This window comes from Megalops cyprinoides, chromosome 13 (assembly GCF_013368585.1).
Source record: "Megalops cyprinoides isolate fMegCyp1 chromosome 13, fMegCyp1.pri, whole genome shotgun sequence".
NCBI classification, from domain to species: domain Eukaryota; kingdom Metazoa; phylum Chordata; class Actinopteri; order Elopiformes; family Megalopidae; genus Megalops; species Megalops cyprinoides.
Window position 1 is genome coordinate 13,803,083 of NC_050595.1, and position 17,530 is coordinate 13,820,612.

The 17,530-nt window shown below is 37.7% G+C and overlaps 1 protein-coding gene across 1 annotated transcript; it reads right to left on the reverse strand.

Moving 5' to 3' along the window:
* Nucleotides 1-1,437: 1,437 nt before the first annotated feature.
* Nucleotides 1,438-15,787, reverse strand: slc5a12 (solute carrier family 5 member 12). Its single transcript, XM_036544254.1, has 15 exons — nt 15,434-15,787; nt 13,148-13,213; nt 13,008-13,059; nt 12,528-12,595; nt 11,875-12,029; nt 10,454-10,594; nt 10,027-10,156; nt 9,057-9,145; nt 8,724-8,833; nt 8,323-8,390; nt 8,158-8,244; nt 5,720-5,913; nt 4,777-4,880; nt 2,536-2,660; nt 1,438-1,590 (listed from the first exon to the last, which is right to left on the reverse strand). The coding sequence occupies exons 1-15, from the start codon at nt 15,785-15,787 to the stop codon at nt 1,438-1,440; spliced, it is 1,896 nt and encodes a 631-aa protein (XP_036400147.1).
* Between the last annotated feature and the right edge of the window lie 1,743 nt (nt 15,788-17,530).

Genomic DNA, 17,530 nt, shown 5'->3' on the forward strand with positions numbered 1-17,530 from the left:
AGAGATTGAGTCAAGCACCCTGTAGTTGTGTTTGGAGCAGCTGCTTAGAGATTTGAAGAGAAAGCACAGTAGAGTAGCGTTTTTACTAAATGTCAGCGGTTGTGACTCAGAGTCATATCAATAAAAAAGCATTGTTTACTTCATTCTTGTTTACATGTAAAGAAGCATACAAATATTTAACAGATTATCTGTACCATAAATGATTTTGGATATCACATTTTTCTGTAATAAATGATTGCCTTTTTATGTGTGTCTGTGGTTTCATAGATATATCTGCTTTAAATATGCATGTGCTTACACCCAAAATGGCATATCTAAAACGAAAAATTGCACCCTGTGTTTTTGGGTTTTTTTATGGTTCACATCCTGCTTTTAATCAAAATTTAAAAGCTGCAGCTGCAGTCACCTCAACCCTGGGTTGAATACCCTTACTGAGCTGACAAACAGAAGCCAACAGTCAGATAAACACACACTGCACAGAACCCAGAGGCTGATAAAAAAAATGACCACACTTTGCTGTGCTTCCTTAGCTTTTGACATGAGCTAATTGCATGATATCCCAGGGTCTACCAGTTAAAGGTCAATGATCACCATTCACAGGAGTTCATTATAATGTGGTTTAGAACAATTAACTCAATGAGTCACCACTCATTTATTAAAGAAGCAAGAGTGCTACTTACCTTTAAGCACTGCCAAATAGTGCCCATTCATTCTTTTTATTTATGGCCATTAACCTAGTTTTATTAAATCAAGTGGGTGCTATTTGGCAGCACCAAAAGCTGTAACTTCCAATCTTTATTTAGTAAATGAGAATTTGTGTCATGTAAAGATTTATTTCCAATTTATTTCCAACATTAAACTTGACTATTACCAATTATAAACTGACACCCTGATGTAAAGAGTTTATAGCTATAGTTGCTGTGGACTTATGCCTGGAAAAGTATATCTTGCCCTGATCTTTGAACATATGTTTTGCATCAAAAATATTTATTTTACACGTTCAAATGCAGGCCTGCTTACTCAGAAGATGTTGAAGGAGTTAACATAAAATTCCTAAGAAACTTCAATAGGTTTGTTAAAAATGACCTCTGGGACAAATCATTTAATCATAAGTAGACATTTTAACCCAGTATGCATCACTCTGTTTCCTTGCAAGACTTGCCAGGTATGTGCAGCCAAGAAACTTATCTGAAGTTTAATTTTTATACACTTTATTTAGGTATTTCAGAGTTTTATGTGTTGTAATCCAAGCCTAAGACACTTTTGATAAATGTTCATAGCCAGTGAAATTCCTCCATTATCAGCTTTTTCCATATGAGTAATATTCAATTTCAGCCAATAAATCAGTGTGTTGTAATTATATAAGTCTTTTGCTATGAAGGATAGTCCATGACTTGCTTGTGTCCTCCATGTGTGAACTCCATGTGTGTCCCAACTCTAAAATTCTGTGTCTCTGATGAATCCTGCATTTGTGTAAGTCCTCTTCTGTTCCAGTCCTATGGGGTGTTTTTTGACATAGTCCTCATGGTCAGGGGGCTTTTCTTGTGTCATTGCGGGGTCTTGCAGGTGGGTAGCATGATTTTCCAAATCCTGAAAGTAAAACACAGAAGTTGGCATTAGCCTAGAGACACTGAGTTTAAAGAGGTACCCAGAAACCAGTGGTTTTGGCATCTGTACCCAGAAGTCAGATGCTCATGTCTGAGGTCACATATGTGGGAGATTTGTAGATAACATGACAGTAAAAGTGGCCTTCTTCAGATGTAGCATGCCTATGGGATTTATCTATACATTTATAATAATTACATTCAATTTGCATTTGTCTGCATTTTCAGGACCAGCTTTATTGATTATGTGCTGTGCACATGTTAATAAATCAAACCAAAAAAATATTTAAAGGAATATTTTTAAACTTGTTCTGAGAATTGCCATTTAACCAACAATGGCCTCAAGTTGAACGTGTTACAAAGGCAAAAGAATAAAGAAGTAAGACCAGTCACTGACAACCTATCATTGTTCCTATATTCAAATGCACATCACTGCTGGGGGTGCCTCAGTCTGGTAACCCTGAATTAAGTTGAGTACAACAGTTCAAAATTGAAACCATAACTCTGAAGTATAGCACTATATTAGTCATCAGACTATTGCAGCCATCCCTACACATTGTTGTCCAATGTGCAAAATACAAAGGGGTTTCCGAATATTTCAGATCATTCTCTGGTGCAGCCTTAAGTGTCATCATTGACTCTGACTGAACACACAATGTTAGCATGGCACCTACAAATGCATCATAAAACTGACAGTGGAAACATGCAGCAGGTTGTTTCCAACATATTGGCTGTTAGAGTGTCCTGTGTGTCTGGTGGATTGTGGAGTCAGCTACATGAGGCCATGTTTTATGTGTGAGGCCTGCATTCTACTTTTGTGGTATCCCAATTGCACATGTGATCATCTTAGTCTGTTTTCTGTGTGTCTTCTGTGCCCTTCAAATGTATGTGTGAGGGAATTGTGTATGTGTGAGTGTGCAGGTTGCCTCACCAGGTTCACCTCCTCATGCTCAACACCACACCAACATATCTTCTTGTACTTTTCAGACCAAAAACAGAACAGGTTACAGACTGGACGTATCAGCCAGGGCTTCACATCCTCAGCTGGGGTGGGACCTAGCAACAGAGAACATGGAATACACATTTACTCAGCAGTACTGTACTGTATAAATACTTCCTCCACACAAAGAATAAACTAAGATAAACAAAATCTAGTAATAAATGTTTACTTACAAGTAGTGGTTATTTAAACAATAGTTTTCTTTAAAAAAATAGTTTTTAAATAAAGTGTGGTGCCTGAGGCTTATATTTTTCACTGTGGTCTAGAATGCATATTTTTGCATACTCTTCATGTTTTTGTCTTTCCATTCTTCTAATAGTTCTTCAGGTTTACATTTTGGTTGGATGTGCTATGAATGTACTAGCATTTCATGGACTGTGTGAAGGAACCTCTACTTCATATAGTGCCTCCTGAAGAATATCTGAACAAGTGGCCGCCTAACCTCCCCTAAAGTGAGCTGTGAGCTGGGAGAAAGGGTCTGTGATGGAGCATCATCTTCACACCAAAAATATGTGCAGACCTACTGGGACAATTAGATTAAACCATAAATTGTGAATGTTCAGACACTGACTGGTAGTCAATATGCAACTGAGTATTAAAGTAATATTACACTCAAATAATTTTCTCAGGAAAGAAAAGCTGGTGATAATGATGTAAAATAACAGAACAGATTCATTTCACTTGCAATAAGCCACAACACTGTACCACTGCCATCTAGGGGACAAATCTCTCTGTAGATCCTCTAAATTAGGGGTGGGCAACCCTGGTCCTGGAATGGCAGAGATTTTTCTGGTTTTTGTTGCATCTGAGCTTTTAATTACATAATTGGGTCAGTAATTTTGCTAAATTATTTCAGGTGGTTCAGCATGAATGATGAAATGCTGAAAACCTGAAGTGCATGGTCACCTGTACCAGTTCAATTATTATTTGTTAGTTGATTTGTTAGTTTGATCAGTATTTGAATACCTTTCACCTTAGTAACTGGGTGTGAAGGCTGAAAGTAATGAGATATAATTTGGGAAACCTGTTTTTAACTGTGTGGTCTTTAAGTACAGATGAATTTGCATCAGTGAAAAGAGTGCCTCAGTATTACAATTGTCCCCAATGCAATGCAATGTGAATGCCAACAGTACACAAATGATTGCCTTTGTTTTTAAACTCAATTCTGTTTTTATTCACTGAATCTCATTACATATTTTGAATTTTATACCTCTGTGACAATGGCAGCAGCTGGCTGTCTAATAGGCTGCATCTCCTTTTTTTTCCCTAGCAGGTCTTATATTTATGCGTGAAGGATCTGATCTCAGAATATCCTGCTAACACTAAAAACAAAAACTGATGCTTTAGATCTGGAGCAGTCAACACCAGGTTTAACATTTTAGATTAACAGTAGTGTCAGAATGTTTGAGTGCATTGGGTTATGAGTGAACAGGTGCTGTAAATATGACTTCTTTTTGCAGTTGGAGTTTAGCTATGGATGTGAGCTTAAGGTTAATGTTAATTTCAGAACAATGATAAGAAAAACGTTTGCTGCAGAAAGAAGGCAGCACCACAAGTTTAACCTTTCTATATTCCACTAGCAAATGTAGGACTAGGTTCACAGACTTGGTTCTTCAGGCTGCAGTCCGGTGGAAGAAAAAGTAAATTAGTAATGTTAAGGCTCATTAAACTGTTTAAAAGGAACTAAAATCTCTTGAGCCTGCTGCCCACCAGGAACAGAGAGTTGGGCACATCAGCAGTACATCACCTAGATACATTTTTCTTTTGTCTGAATATGGTGTGTATGTATGCTTTATCCTGAATGGATACATGTTAGTGATTCTAAATAGAGTCAGATAATGGTAATACGTATACTTAAGAGAGCCAAAATGGCTGCCACTCATGTCTCTCCAATTTTCCCAATATTTTGTTTTCTCCGGTTTTTAATCTACAGTCTGTGTCATCCCAATCTTCAGAATGCCCTGAAGCACACCCTGAGAACCAGGAAATCCTTACAAATGCCCCCAAAGTAACCCTCTAGTATAGATTGCATTTGTCATGGATGCAAATATATATATATATATATATATATATATATATATATATATATATATTCCTGTCTAATATTGCTGCCCAGTCTATTTCTTTCAATAGGGGTGTGTAACCTAGTAATTTTGCATCTATGAGACATACCTGTCAGAAAGGTAATTAGCAGCCCCCCTATGACAGTAGCAATGGAGCCCACTGCACTGTAGTACAGATAGGACATGGAGTACCAGTAATCAGCTAGGGGTGGCCTGGAGAAGAGGAGGGAAGGACAGAGAGGAAAGAAGGAATGACACTTTAATCTCTTCAAAATCAAAATCCTTTAATGCCTTGGTTAAAAAAGAAGAGAATGAACAGAACAGCTATGCAACCAGGAATATGGCAGAGCATATAGGAAAGTTATGTCAGATTTCATTCATTTGCTCACTTGACCTTAGAAATGAAGACTGTAACAGTCACATTTCTGCTAGCCAAAACAAGTTGACATCTCACACAGATATGTGCCCAACTCATTTCATCATTATATGAGTTGTGATGTTTTAATATTTCCTCTCTTATTTAATTCAGGGCAGTAAAGTTATATTGAGCTATTAACTATGAGCATTTCGAATATAAATACACCCTTGGAGTATATTTATAAACCACTGGGGAAGTTAGAATTTTATTTTCCTTCATTCATGAGCAAAAGCCAGATTACTAGATGAAACATCACCAGTAGTAGAAAATGGATGGAGATTGGGAACCTATTGGTTTGCTACACTGAAAGAAGAGACACTAACAATATTTGCCATTGTAGTGCCCTGCAATGTTTGGGCGTAAACATTCTAAAGAAATTAGAGTATGTCCCCCTTGCTCCAAATGATAGTCACATCAACTATCAAATGTACTCTGAATATATGCTGTATTCCTGAAACAGAAACGAATTAAAACACTCTTGACTGTGACAGCTTTCAATGACGTTATCAGAATTGTATCTCTGATTGGCAAGGAATGCATGTAAATTGTAATTGTAAATTGAATACATTATTAATTTGCTACAGCATGCCAACATTTTGAGAATGTTATGTATTTATTGGGGTAATATGCTTACCTGGGAAAAGGAGATATGGCTCCCAAAGTGACTGAGGAATCTGTTGTGTTGGCTAAGGAGACATTTAGGGGGGCACAACTGTCAGTTGAGAGTGACAGAGGCCGAGTCTTGCTTTCAGGAGATGGATAGATGAAGGCCCCCATACCAACCCAGAAGGACAAAATGATGCCCAGTACCAGGCCCCCTGCAGCTCCCTAGAGGACATCATTGAGGGTGGAGGTCATTGAGGTGAAAGGAAACATATCATTTAAGATCAATTGAGAATACACTTGAAATTCAACGCTTCTGTTTCATTAATGCATAAAGAAACTTTACCAGATAGCAATGAAAAAGAAATTAGCACCATGACGTATGCTGTATTGTATTTATCCTGTGGATACAGATCCATATATAGTCACAGTTGTGGGGTGAGCTTGTTCTGTCTCAAAATTGTTCTGACCCCACAAAGTAAGGGAGGGAAATCCCTCCTGCTGTTCTTCCAACCCAAGGTTTTGTCACACTCCCTTTACATAAATTTTTGTCGCAAAAATCTATATGTACAGGACACACTGCAAAGGCAACAAAATCCTTGTTTTTCCACTAAGAAAAGGCGAGTATTTAGTTTTTACACAGCTATTAACACCTACAGTTTAATTGTTACTTTCATGTTTATTGGTGACCATGTGGGCCAATCCCTGTAAAATCTTTCTTTTTGATTTTAATTTGCAAATACTGTTGCTGCCAAATAAATCAATCAATCATATTTCTTACACTAAGCACGATTAAGTTTAAATTAACATGAGATCACTATGTAAATGAATAGACTAAAAACATATTTAACATCCATTTGCAACCACATCGCATTTGCCATGCTGTTTTTATTGTACAATTTCCATTCCTTTCCGTTCCTGCTTTCCGTTCTTGTATTTATTTTTTTTATTTGTTTTTTTTTTTTTTGTTTTTGGCAAAGCCACAGAGAGACAGAGAGACTGTTGAGTTGTAGGGCCTGGGGACCATTTGGCTGGACTAGCTTCCTGTTCACATTTGTACATTCCCCAGCTGCCTATGGGATTTCCCTTTGGCAGACCTTCTGGCAAAAGCAAAGCTTGACAGTGAACTATATCAAGATAGTGGATGTGACAGGATGAATACCTACATCATATTGCCCAACAGCACTTAGGAGCTTACCAGACCCACTTATCCAGAGCCCCTTGCATAGATTACAGTTTTTTTTTAGATTTTTATCAATTTATCCATCTGAGGCAGTTCAAGGGTACCTTGTCCAAGAGTACTGGCAACTTTTCAGCCACAAGCCCAGATCCTTACCACACTCATACCCAACCTACACTGTAATGTTCTATGTTCTTTATAAAATAGATATTAATCATCTGATAATGTAATGAACCAAGAAAATAGATCCGACACCATCTAGATGTCTAGACAATGTCCACAAGAGTAGTTGGTAAAAGATGTGTACAACCATTAAACAATTTTTGCTGTGTTTATATTAATTGGAGAAATATTCAAATAACGTGTCTTGAAAAACTGAATGAGTGAGTTGAGAATTGAATGAGTCCTTCTTGTGTTAATATATTTGATCACAGTAAAAGATCTCTTAAATCTATGACCAGGACCAAAAATGAAGATTGGAGGCAGCATGAATTTAGTTCTTTGCTTGGCACAAGCAATATTTCACGGTGTGTGCTGAAAGTTAACTCCTCGTACATGTGTTTGCTTTCTTGGCCTCAGAAATGTTGAATAAAATCAAATGAAAGCTATTTGACCTTAAAAATGACTGGTCGCATTGAGAACAAATGTTAATTGTTAATGTTATTGAGATGTAAATCTTTGTTTTCCCATCTGAATTAAGATGGTACCATTTGGATTAGATTTTACTTCATTTCCAATGTTTGTTTATTTTTCAAATACTGCTTACATCTGGAACTCAGTTGCATTGTTTGTGCATTGTTTAATGTACCCAAACTACATTCTCCGCACTGGCTTTTCTGAGTGGAACATTCACAATTACATGTTAGATGCTAAAACTCATATACTATATTCGAATTTTGAATGCTGACCATTGATTCCCCTGACAGTACAAAAGTTTTTAGGATACATTAATATGGTGGAGTTTTTGTATATTTCATTTTTTTATTTTTATTTCATGTCTCTTGGAAAAACTATTTTTATTTTTACAGAGATATGGGGATACTGTACATTTGGCTAAAAATGTTAATAAGAATTGAACAATAGAATAATTATTATTTTTATCTTTGAAGTTGTTTGAAAATGTCTTGAAACATTCCTGTCACTTTTTCATATTGACAAAGTGTGCCATGGCACTCTTATCTGAACATGCTTTCAGCATTATCCTCTCTGACTGTAAAATTTGTTGTGCAGAATGAAATTATGACCTTCATGATCTTAACTCTCATCATCGTCATTCACGCTAAACTCACCTTTGAGTTTGTCCAGGGAAACAGGATGCCCAAGGAGAAAAGGCCCAGCATGGGACCTCCACACATCCCATGGATACTTAGCGCTGCCTGGAAGGATTGTGTGGACATGGGTTTCAGTACACACCTCAAACTCCATCCAGGTTGATCATTTGAATTGGTATTTACCTGTACAATTCCACCCATAAAGGATGCTGCGACAGCCATTGTGGTGCAGGCCACCCCAAACACAACACCTGGTGGGACATGCAGACATTGAGTTTTCTCTGTGTGCTTCTCCTCCAGTTCTTTTTATGCTTTTTTCTACATTTTTTTTAAGTAGAGCATGATGAATAGGTTGTTTAGCAATCTCAATCAACAAGATGTAGTTTATGCTCAATTCCAGGTTTCCTGTTTGTAGTTCCATCACATCTTTGATCATGTTCTGTTCTGGAACAGGGTAATATTACTCAGTGTGAATTCTTTATAACTTCAGCAAGGATGTCTAAAGGTTTTTGCATTTGCCTGCTTCGTTTTGATTTCAGAGCTTATTGGCATATTGGTTGGCATATAATTAAACACGTTCTCACACAGTCCCTTGCTGATCCAGGTGCTTGCTTTGTCAGAGAGGTCACAGCACTGCTTGACAAAGTCTTCAAAGGTTACAGTCGCCAAAGCATTGATACTGGCAGCCACAGTACTGAAAATTTAATATAGGTATGACATGAGCAACAAACACATTACTACCCATAATTTTCATTTTAGTTATAATGCAAAATGCATTGCAATGATTTTTGTATTGGGAAAATGTACATAATTGTTTTGACATGAAACTTCTTTGAGACTTGCAATTATGTTCACAAGCATGGGTGGCATTAATTTCTTGTGTGCATTGCCAGGGGGAGGGAGGCACTACAACTCACCTTAATGTGCCGCTAAAAGCACAGGCTACAAAAAGCCCTGGAAGTCCAGGCAGATCTCCCAGAATATCCAGAACAAAGTAAGGCATAAGCTGCAGATAGACAAAAGGTTCCAGGACATTTGATCAGGCGTAATATAATTGCTTCATGTCATCAATCAAACACTTTGTTGACACTAAAATACTGATTAACTTAACTATTACTCTCTGACCAGTTATGAAGTCTGGCATCACCTCGAGTTCTGTAACACTTTATAAAATAGGGCCCTGTTTGAACCTTGACAATGTGACCATGGTATGCACAGCAAAAGACAAAAAATTACAACTATACCCCCTGAAGACATTGTTAGAAATCAAATTGACCTTACCAGCACTGTTCAGCAATAAAAACAGATGCAATATTTAAGACATTTGAATGCCTCCTTTGCAATCAAGCCAGCATATTGGAATATATTGTAGATGGAAACTTTTTCCAAAGATCTAGATGCCAGAGAGATTTACTGTAAGGTTATTTTGCAGCATGAATTAGGTTTAAGTACACTCCTTTAAAATAATCATCAGATCTTCAAATCTATCTGTTTTACTGGCAATCTGTTTTGCTTTCTGGATATAACTTGTGGCATTTGTCCATACACATACATTCTCTGGATAAATCCTAATTCAGTTGTTAAATGTGTTGTAACTGTATTTGGTATGATTCCATTAAGAGCAACCATGTTTAAGCCGTGTGTGAACAATCCCATAGAGGCATCTATACAAAATTCCACTGCAAAAAATGAACTTCGGCCATTTGACTGTCAGTTTTCCGAAGCTGGAGGTGCTCTGGAGGAAAATACCATGACATGTTGATAATGACCCTGCTACTTAAACCCTCTGGGAAAACTACTCTTTGATAGACTGCCATTGGAATGAGAAGCTTGTAGTTTTACAAAGCAATGTTTATTTTTCAGACAGCAGCTGATCCTGTGTCTTACCTGGTCAGGTTGTTGAACAAATTGAGCAGACCAGGGATCACAGTCTGCATACAAGGCATACATGATGAGACCAGAGAAGACTGCACACACTAAGATCACCAACAGACCAATCAGATTGAAGTATAAAGCTCTAGAGAATAAGAAGATGGAGAAAGTCAGTTAAGAATCAGAGGAAGAAGTTCACTGCATGGCTTTTAGTAATCCATTCCCTAGCATCAGGCTCCTAAGACCAAGGACAAGAGTCAACATCCTTTAAGAACGACATTAGGTCATTACAAACTCAAATAATAAGGAGAGGGCTACCTATGTGAGCAATGAAGAGTAAGAGCCAGCTGTGGGTTCATATTAAAGCTTTGTCAACTGCAGGCATATGGAAAGAAAAGGGCCAACTCATTGAGCTCATTGAAAAGAGTGGAGGGGTCCTTACAGCTGTGCATGTCTCTCAGACTTGCAGGAGATGCATCGCTGGATTGTTGACTGATTCACTGCGTATATTCCCAGCCAGGTAAACGTGCCCCCAATGGAGATGGTCCAAAAAGTGTGGCGTCTCAGGGGGTCAGGGTCAAAGCTGGGTGTGCATGTAACCAAGTGTCAGTCAACGGTTGAGGCCAAACCCATTAACATGCTGTCTCAGTTGATCAGGAGGTACTTTGATATATTCCATTGTTTTTAGTAAGCAGAAAAGAAAAATGTTATCAAGATTCCAGGTACTGTGTATTTATGAAGTATGATTTTAAGGGTGATTGTGTTGCAATTGAACCTGACACACCATTTGCCTGGGTTACTGCAGAACTGGAGTTAGAGCTGACATACTAAAGGAGTTATGAGAAATTTGTTAGTTGGAGTGGCACCAATGCAGTGAGCAGCTATGAATAATTCTAAATGTATTACCAAGGTTGCTATTTTATTGCTAGCTTGCTTAGAGGTTGTATACAGAATATAACTGGACAAAGACACTTCTGCCAAGCAGCCCAGCTCTTTCTTTCATTTTTTTTTCTTTGCATAATGTGTTTTTGATATTTGTACTTGTGGCTAGGCCTCTGGGGCATCATAAAATGAATGATTTTTTGTTCTCATTAAAACTCATCATCCACTTCTGTCATATATATGTTTTACCTTGGTTCTCCTATTGCCATTGTATCTTTCTACTTCCATGGCTAAATATGTCATCAAACCAAGTCAAATCAAGTCCTTTATAGTAGAAGTACTGATATGTTTGTTTTAGAAATTAATAGATTAGCATATTATAATTTATTCCAATGTAATATGATATTATAATAAGTTATAGGGAAAACAGTGATAGCATGGACCAAGTACAAGCATTAAGGAAGCTGCAAATATAGTCAAAGGAATTACGTATAGAAAAACAGTAGAAATATCCTGAATATCAAGTACTGTTCAGACTGTACCAGTTGGTAATGTTAAATAATAAGAGGTTAAACCACAGTTTGCTTGGTCCACCTTAACTGTCAAACAATGAGTAAGGCTGTGAGTGTAAATTATGAAATAAATGTTTTGGCAGCACTTAATGAGCACATTCCACATATTAGAGCATTTAAAATGCTATTTTACTCAAGCTGGATTCAAATCAGCTCTGCAGTAAAAGCCATTCTGGTGTTCTAAGTCACCACGCACATTGCTGTTCGGGCAGATGGAGTGAAAGGGTTATGAGGAGATGAAGCCTTAAATTTATGTTACATTTGCTTAGCAGATGCTCTCATCTTGAGTGACATGCATATCTTACAACTTACATGTTCCCTGTTTATACAGCTGCGCATTTACAAAGCCAGTTTTGGATAATTAGGAGTTTGGAAATATTAAATACTGTCATTATGCGGCTAAACTCACTCAAAGATTTGCAGCCTGGAGCCTCTCTGTGCTGTCTTCCACACTTCCCCTGGCCCCCCTGCTGTCATGGCTCCCTGGATGAGCACTGTCAGGAAGCCCACCACCATCACCACCATCTGAAAAGCGTCTGTCCACACCACCGCTTTCAAGCCGCCCTTGGACACAGCGTACAATTAGCAAAGGCATCCATCAGCACACCCCTGTCTCTTCTCTCATCACCTGTCAGGCGTCCTTCACTCTGCACCTCGCCAGAATTTGTTGAAAGGCCTTGGGAGAAGTCTGCCTACATTATGATGCATACAATGTGTAACAGTTCATTAAAGGGACATTCATCTGTGCACATGAGTACGCTAGATTAGGCTTTCACAATGCAGAGACGAAGCAGCGCCTCAAAATGGCGGACTGAGACATTTGATCGAGAGCAGGGACGGAGCAATCTGTGTGGTCAAGTTGCAACTGGTGGCCTGGGTAAGATTAAACCCAAACTCCTGGCAGTGCTCTAACATCCTTGAAAAGGACAGTTGCTGAAATACGGTATGATGCTATTCCCCAAGGAAGAGAGGAGCCCTGCAGTGTTTCAGAGTGACATGTCTCAAGAGATGAACAAATATTAGCATTCTCCACAAGGCCAGTGTGAGAGTAGTTGCACTTACTAGCGTGCAGTAAAATGTGCAGACTATGCCAGTTGCAAATATGGATCCCCATAGGTTGAAGCCAGTTACTGCAAAGCAAACACAAGACATGCATGTCAACACATAAACACAGGTATTTTTGAATCTTCAATAATTGCAATATCTGTGCTTGTACCCTTTGTTTTAAAAGGCATTTATAAAGAAAACCTGTAGAAAAAGAGATTCTTTCCATATCACCTGAATGAGCAAGAAGATAGATAATTATTGACTGCTTTGCCGTAATACTACCTAGCTACAAAAGTATAGCCAAATTTAAGTTTAAGTTTAGCTGAAACAATTTTCACATAATCGACAATTTGTCAGCATAGTTACAGATGAATTCTTACCTTGACATATTAGAAATAAACAAATACTCTGACAGAAATCAATTAAGCTGGGCTAGCTCATAGAATGGATAAAAAAGTAATTTTTGTGCCAGAATTGTGACAAAATATGGTTTACCTTGATTGAGGGCGAGGGCAGGGGCGTACACCACTACCCCTGTGTACAAGATCTAAAAGATCCAAAACACAGAGGTCAGGCTTGTTGTTTTGCAGCCCATCCCTGCAGCTCCATTATCAGGAAGAATGTCAGGTACTCACCGTCTGCACCATGTAGATAAGCGTGGCAGCTATCCGGACCACCTTACAGAATCTCTGCTCTAAGTACTTGGAGGCACACACACACACACACACACACACACACACACACACACACAAAAAAAATAAAAAAATAGGACAGGGGCTGACCAGACAGGAACAAGTACATAAGTTCTTCAAATCACAGAATTTTATTTCTTGCACTAGCCAATGGTTTTTGAAGGCAACAAGATTAAGCATGTAAAAAACTGCACCAAGGGAAAGTGTTTGGTGGAACAAGCATTTACAAATCAAGTATCTACTTTTCATGTGCTTGAAACATCCAGCACTTTCCTTGGTTTTTATTTAGTTATTAAATTCTTCCACAAAGTATTAAATGAATTTCAAACTCTTGAAGATATTATAGATACATACAAATGTGTGTAGCAACATGACTAACCAGTACTACATTTATAATGGGGTACTCTGGGTGCTTTATTCCTTACAGACATATCACACATTGTTCATTGTATGCACCCCCTGGAAGTATCTGGCCCCCTGCAATGAAAATGGAGTTGAAAATAGCAAAGGACAGTTCTCAAAAGATTAGTCTCTATTTCAATATACATCAAATAGTTATTTTGGCAGAGATGTGCTTATTTTTTTGTTCTCTCTCCAAGGCCATCTGTGTCCTTTTTACCGACCGTATGAAAGGTTAATCGAATTCGCATGCCTTTCTGGGAAGAAGTTCTTGAACAAATAGGTAAGGGGAATGTTTGTGTGTGTTTGTGTGTGTTGTGTGAGTTAGGTGAATGAACAGTAAAAAGCCTTGAGGGCTGAATATCTAAAGGTCTGCTGAGTACCTTTCAGAAGTATTAACGGTGAAGTATAAAATGTCATCGTCTGGAATGTCATAGAATTTCCCTTCAATATAAATGATTAATTATATGGCTTCATGATATGAGGTGGAATACCTAGTGTGGTGTTCTCAGATGAAATACGAATCTTTGCAATGCTCTTAAAAGTGTTTTGAACCATATCACTGCAATGAAACAGAGCCCAAAAGTGCATGTTTAAAGTGCTGGCCCCAGATTTGAAGTTTCTCAACCACAAAGAACTTTATTACATCAACATTAAAATGCAATCTGATTTTTTTTTCTTTGTGACCCAATTGAGCATGTTGCATTACACTGAAAGGCTGAACTAGACACAAAAACAGGGAGGCTACGGGAAATAACAATGCACTAAAAGCATAATTTCATCTTGCTAATGATTAGGCCACTATATATTTGTAAGGTTCTAATCCAGTTGATGGCATTAAATGAATCATGCAGACATTCTGTTTCATAATTCATTATTTCTCTAGTAGGCTAAAGCATTTTTCACTGTTTCTAAGACACAAATATTGAAACGTGTATTTATATGTATCGTCATAGTTTAATTATGTCAATCATTAATTTCATTGATGGCTGCTTTTGTACTATTCGGCAAGGTAATGACCAAACATTGAACTGAACCTCAGTAAGTAAATGGATAACGGGAAAAACTGCAAGCTTTGTAAGCTGCTTATCTGTGAATAAAAGTGTCTATGAAATAATGCAGTGTATCTAATGCAATGTAATGCATTTGGTTAATCCTATGGCATTTATTTGGTAGCTGTCCATGGTAGTTAATACAAGCAATAGGTCAAATCAATACTTGTCTTTCGATACCTTTAATGCTTTCAGGACAATTAAAATTAAAAATAAAATTAAGTTTATACTTTTTGGTTTCAACATCTTGTTGTTCTGCTCTCACTCAGATTAAAATGGTCCTTTACATATCAAATAAAAATATTTCTTTAGCATGAGACAAGTGTTTCTAAGCAGATAAAAAGATCCCACTGAAAACATGAACGCACGTATATTTCACTACACTCCAGAATGTGGCTCATGCACAATGATGGCTCCTTTTCAAAAGCCAAGTAAATGTTTTAAAAGGACACTGCTCTTTTTGACAATGTCATCTCTTACTGTAAGGCTCTGAAACTACAGATTATACTGATGGTTTTAAATGGCCATTTTGATTTAGTGACTTGTTTGTACTTGTTACCTGTTTCAACATAAATGTTTTATTCTGCAAATTGCCAAGTAATGGCTTCCTGTACATTACCTGAAAAAATGTAATCGAAGAAGATACATAATGTGCACACAATTGATGATAATGATAATGATAGTAAAAGTAACTACAGTGAAACTCCACATCACAATCAAACTAGTACTAGCTGCATACTTTTAATAACTGGAATTAAACAAAAGTGCTTATCGCTACCTCATATGTGCTGGTGATGCCCGACCTGTAGAAAACAGGCAGAAAAACCTCAGCCGTCAGTATCACCATAAAGGTATAGGCAATACCAAAGACGACAAAGGAGCCCCCAAACCGGTACACATCTGAAGGGGCCCCCAAGACCGTTACTGCTGACATGAAGCTGGCTGTGAGAGAGAGAGCCACTGGACCGAAGGTCATCTGCCTTCCCCCAACCAGGAACTCCCTTGAGGTGACCTTCTTTCTCTCCTTTACCGCGAAGAAGACCCCTATCGCAGAAGAAACCACAAACAGGCTGGCAAACACTACATAATCCCAGGAAACAAATGTTCCTACTCCCGGATCTTTGAATTTCATGGTGGATAGTTTCTCCTCCTGCAGGATAGGCACAGAGTCAATGACAGTGCTTTGCAATAGAAATGACGGTATCCTGAAATAGCACTGTTTTATGGTGAGTATCGTTGGTCCTTTGGGGAGCCTAGAAATTATTAGTGATGTTTAACACAATTTGCACATCATGAACCAAATCATTCACTTCTCTGGCATTATGTCCGGTGGCCAAGTTGAACTATTAAAAGGGATCAAGTTTTTAAATATCACTCTCCTGCTTTTGATAGGCTTGTGGTGTTACCTCCCATTGTCTAATTTTGACAACCCCAGACAGTTGCCCGTTAAATATTAAACGTAACAGTTGAGTAAAGTCCCCTATAAACAATGACAGTGTGTCAATGTGGATGAGTTGCTGAATAATTTATGATCATTCACTAAATCAGTTCTAACTGTTACTATAATTCAAGTAGAATTTAATGCCTTGTCGTTCTCCACCCCTGTCCTCTGCATACATTTTCATATCTTGAAATTAGCCTTTTTTTAATGTCCTTTGACAAACTAATCAAGAGCTCTCTAAGATAGCAAGTTATTAACTATTCAGGCTGGAAAGTGCTGAGAAAGACACAAAGTGTGGCTCGCTGCCGATAGGTTCACATAGGTCACAGTATTTACATTCCTTTAATCATCAATCAATGACTAAAGTGTGTACTTTGTCCTAACATAATAATTCCACTAGTAGAGCTAACAAAAGGACAGGACAGTTGTATTCTTAATGCAGTGCAACATGAAACAAAAAATGTAACTGTATATTGTTATTGTTTATTGTGTATTGTTAAATTATTATAAGCACAAAATTATTACATCACCCTAATATTATATACCTTTATGCTTACTATATGGCTGTATAACAAGAACATAGTATCATTTTGGCCTGGTATGCCAGAAAGCAGAGTAAGGACGGCCACTCTGAGTCTGGTTTGTTTTTAGCATTCTCTATTCCAGGAATAAAAGGCACATTTTCCAAGCAGTGTCAGCATTGTCCTGCTCACCGCAAACACTGGAGATCAGCAGTCCTGAAAGGCTGGGTGATCTGACCATGCTACTTTATAATAAGTAACATATAAATTTATCAATGTTTTAACTTTGAATTTGAAATCAGTTGAAACAGCTCTTCATCTTTGGTTATGCATTGTTATCTGGTTTATTTCTCATGATCTCATTCTCATTTTTTTTCTCATTATCTCTTTTACCTTTTTGCCACGTTTTAGTTCATGTTTTGTCCAATATACTTGTTTTTGCAAAGTGTGCCATACAATACTAAATTGAATAGTAGTTACTGTCTCTAAAAGGTTGTTTCATTCCCCATGAAATATAGTCTTTCTTAAACTGATCGTAAACCTCTGCAGTTAAGTCTGATCCCTGTGTTGTTTGTCAGTGTTACATGATAGTATAAGGATAATGAGTGAGTTCAGGACAGGAGAGTTCACAACAGGTTTCTACACATTAACTGTGGAATTTTTTGGTTCAGAGCAGCATCTACTTCATCACTCATGTTATGGATGTCATTACTCAACTTAAAAGGTGCAAATCTCATAGAATAAACATAGCCTCTGCCTAAAAGGGGATTTCCATTGAAACAACCAACAATGCCAATAGCATCAAATCATTGTAGTGATTAGATGTCTGCTACACTAAGACATTGATAGTGACATGCAGGAGTGTGGTAGACCCTGTTGTGGGAGGAGGGTCAGTATTTTCATGGTTCCCTCA

Excerpts from the sequence above, each read along its gene's own strand:
- slc5a12 (XM_036544254.1), bottom strand. The coding sequence starts at position 15,787 with ATGAAATTCAAAGATCCGGGAGTAGGAACATTTGTTTCCTGGGATTAT. Across the intron at positions 12,030-12,527 it reads GCACATTTTACTGCACGCTA|GGCGGCTTGAAAGCGGTGGT; the intron begins GTAAGTGCAACT and ends GCTGTGTCCAAG. Across the intron at positions 10,595-11,874 it reads TCCAGGCTGCAAATCTTTGA|CTTTGACCCTGACCCCCTGA; the intron begins GTGAGTTTAGCC and ends ATGCACACCCAG.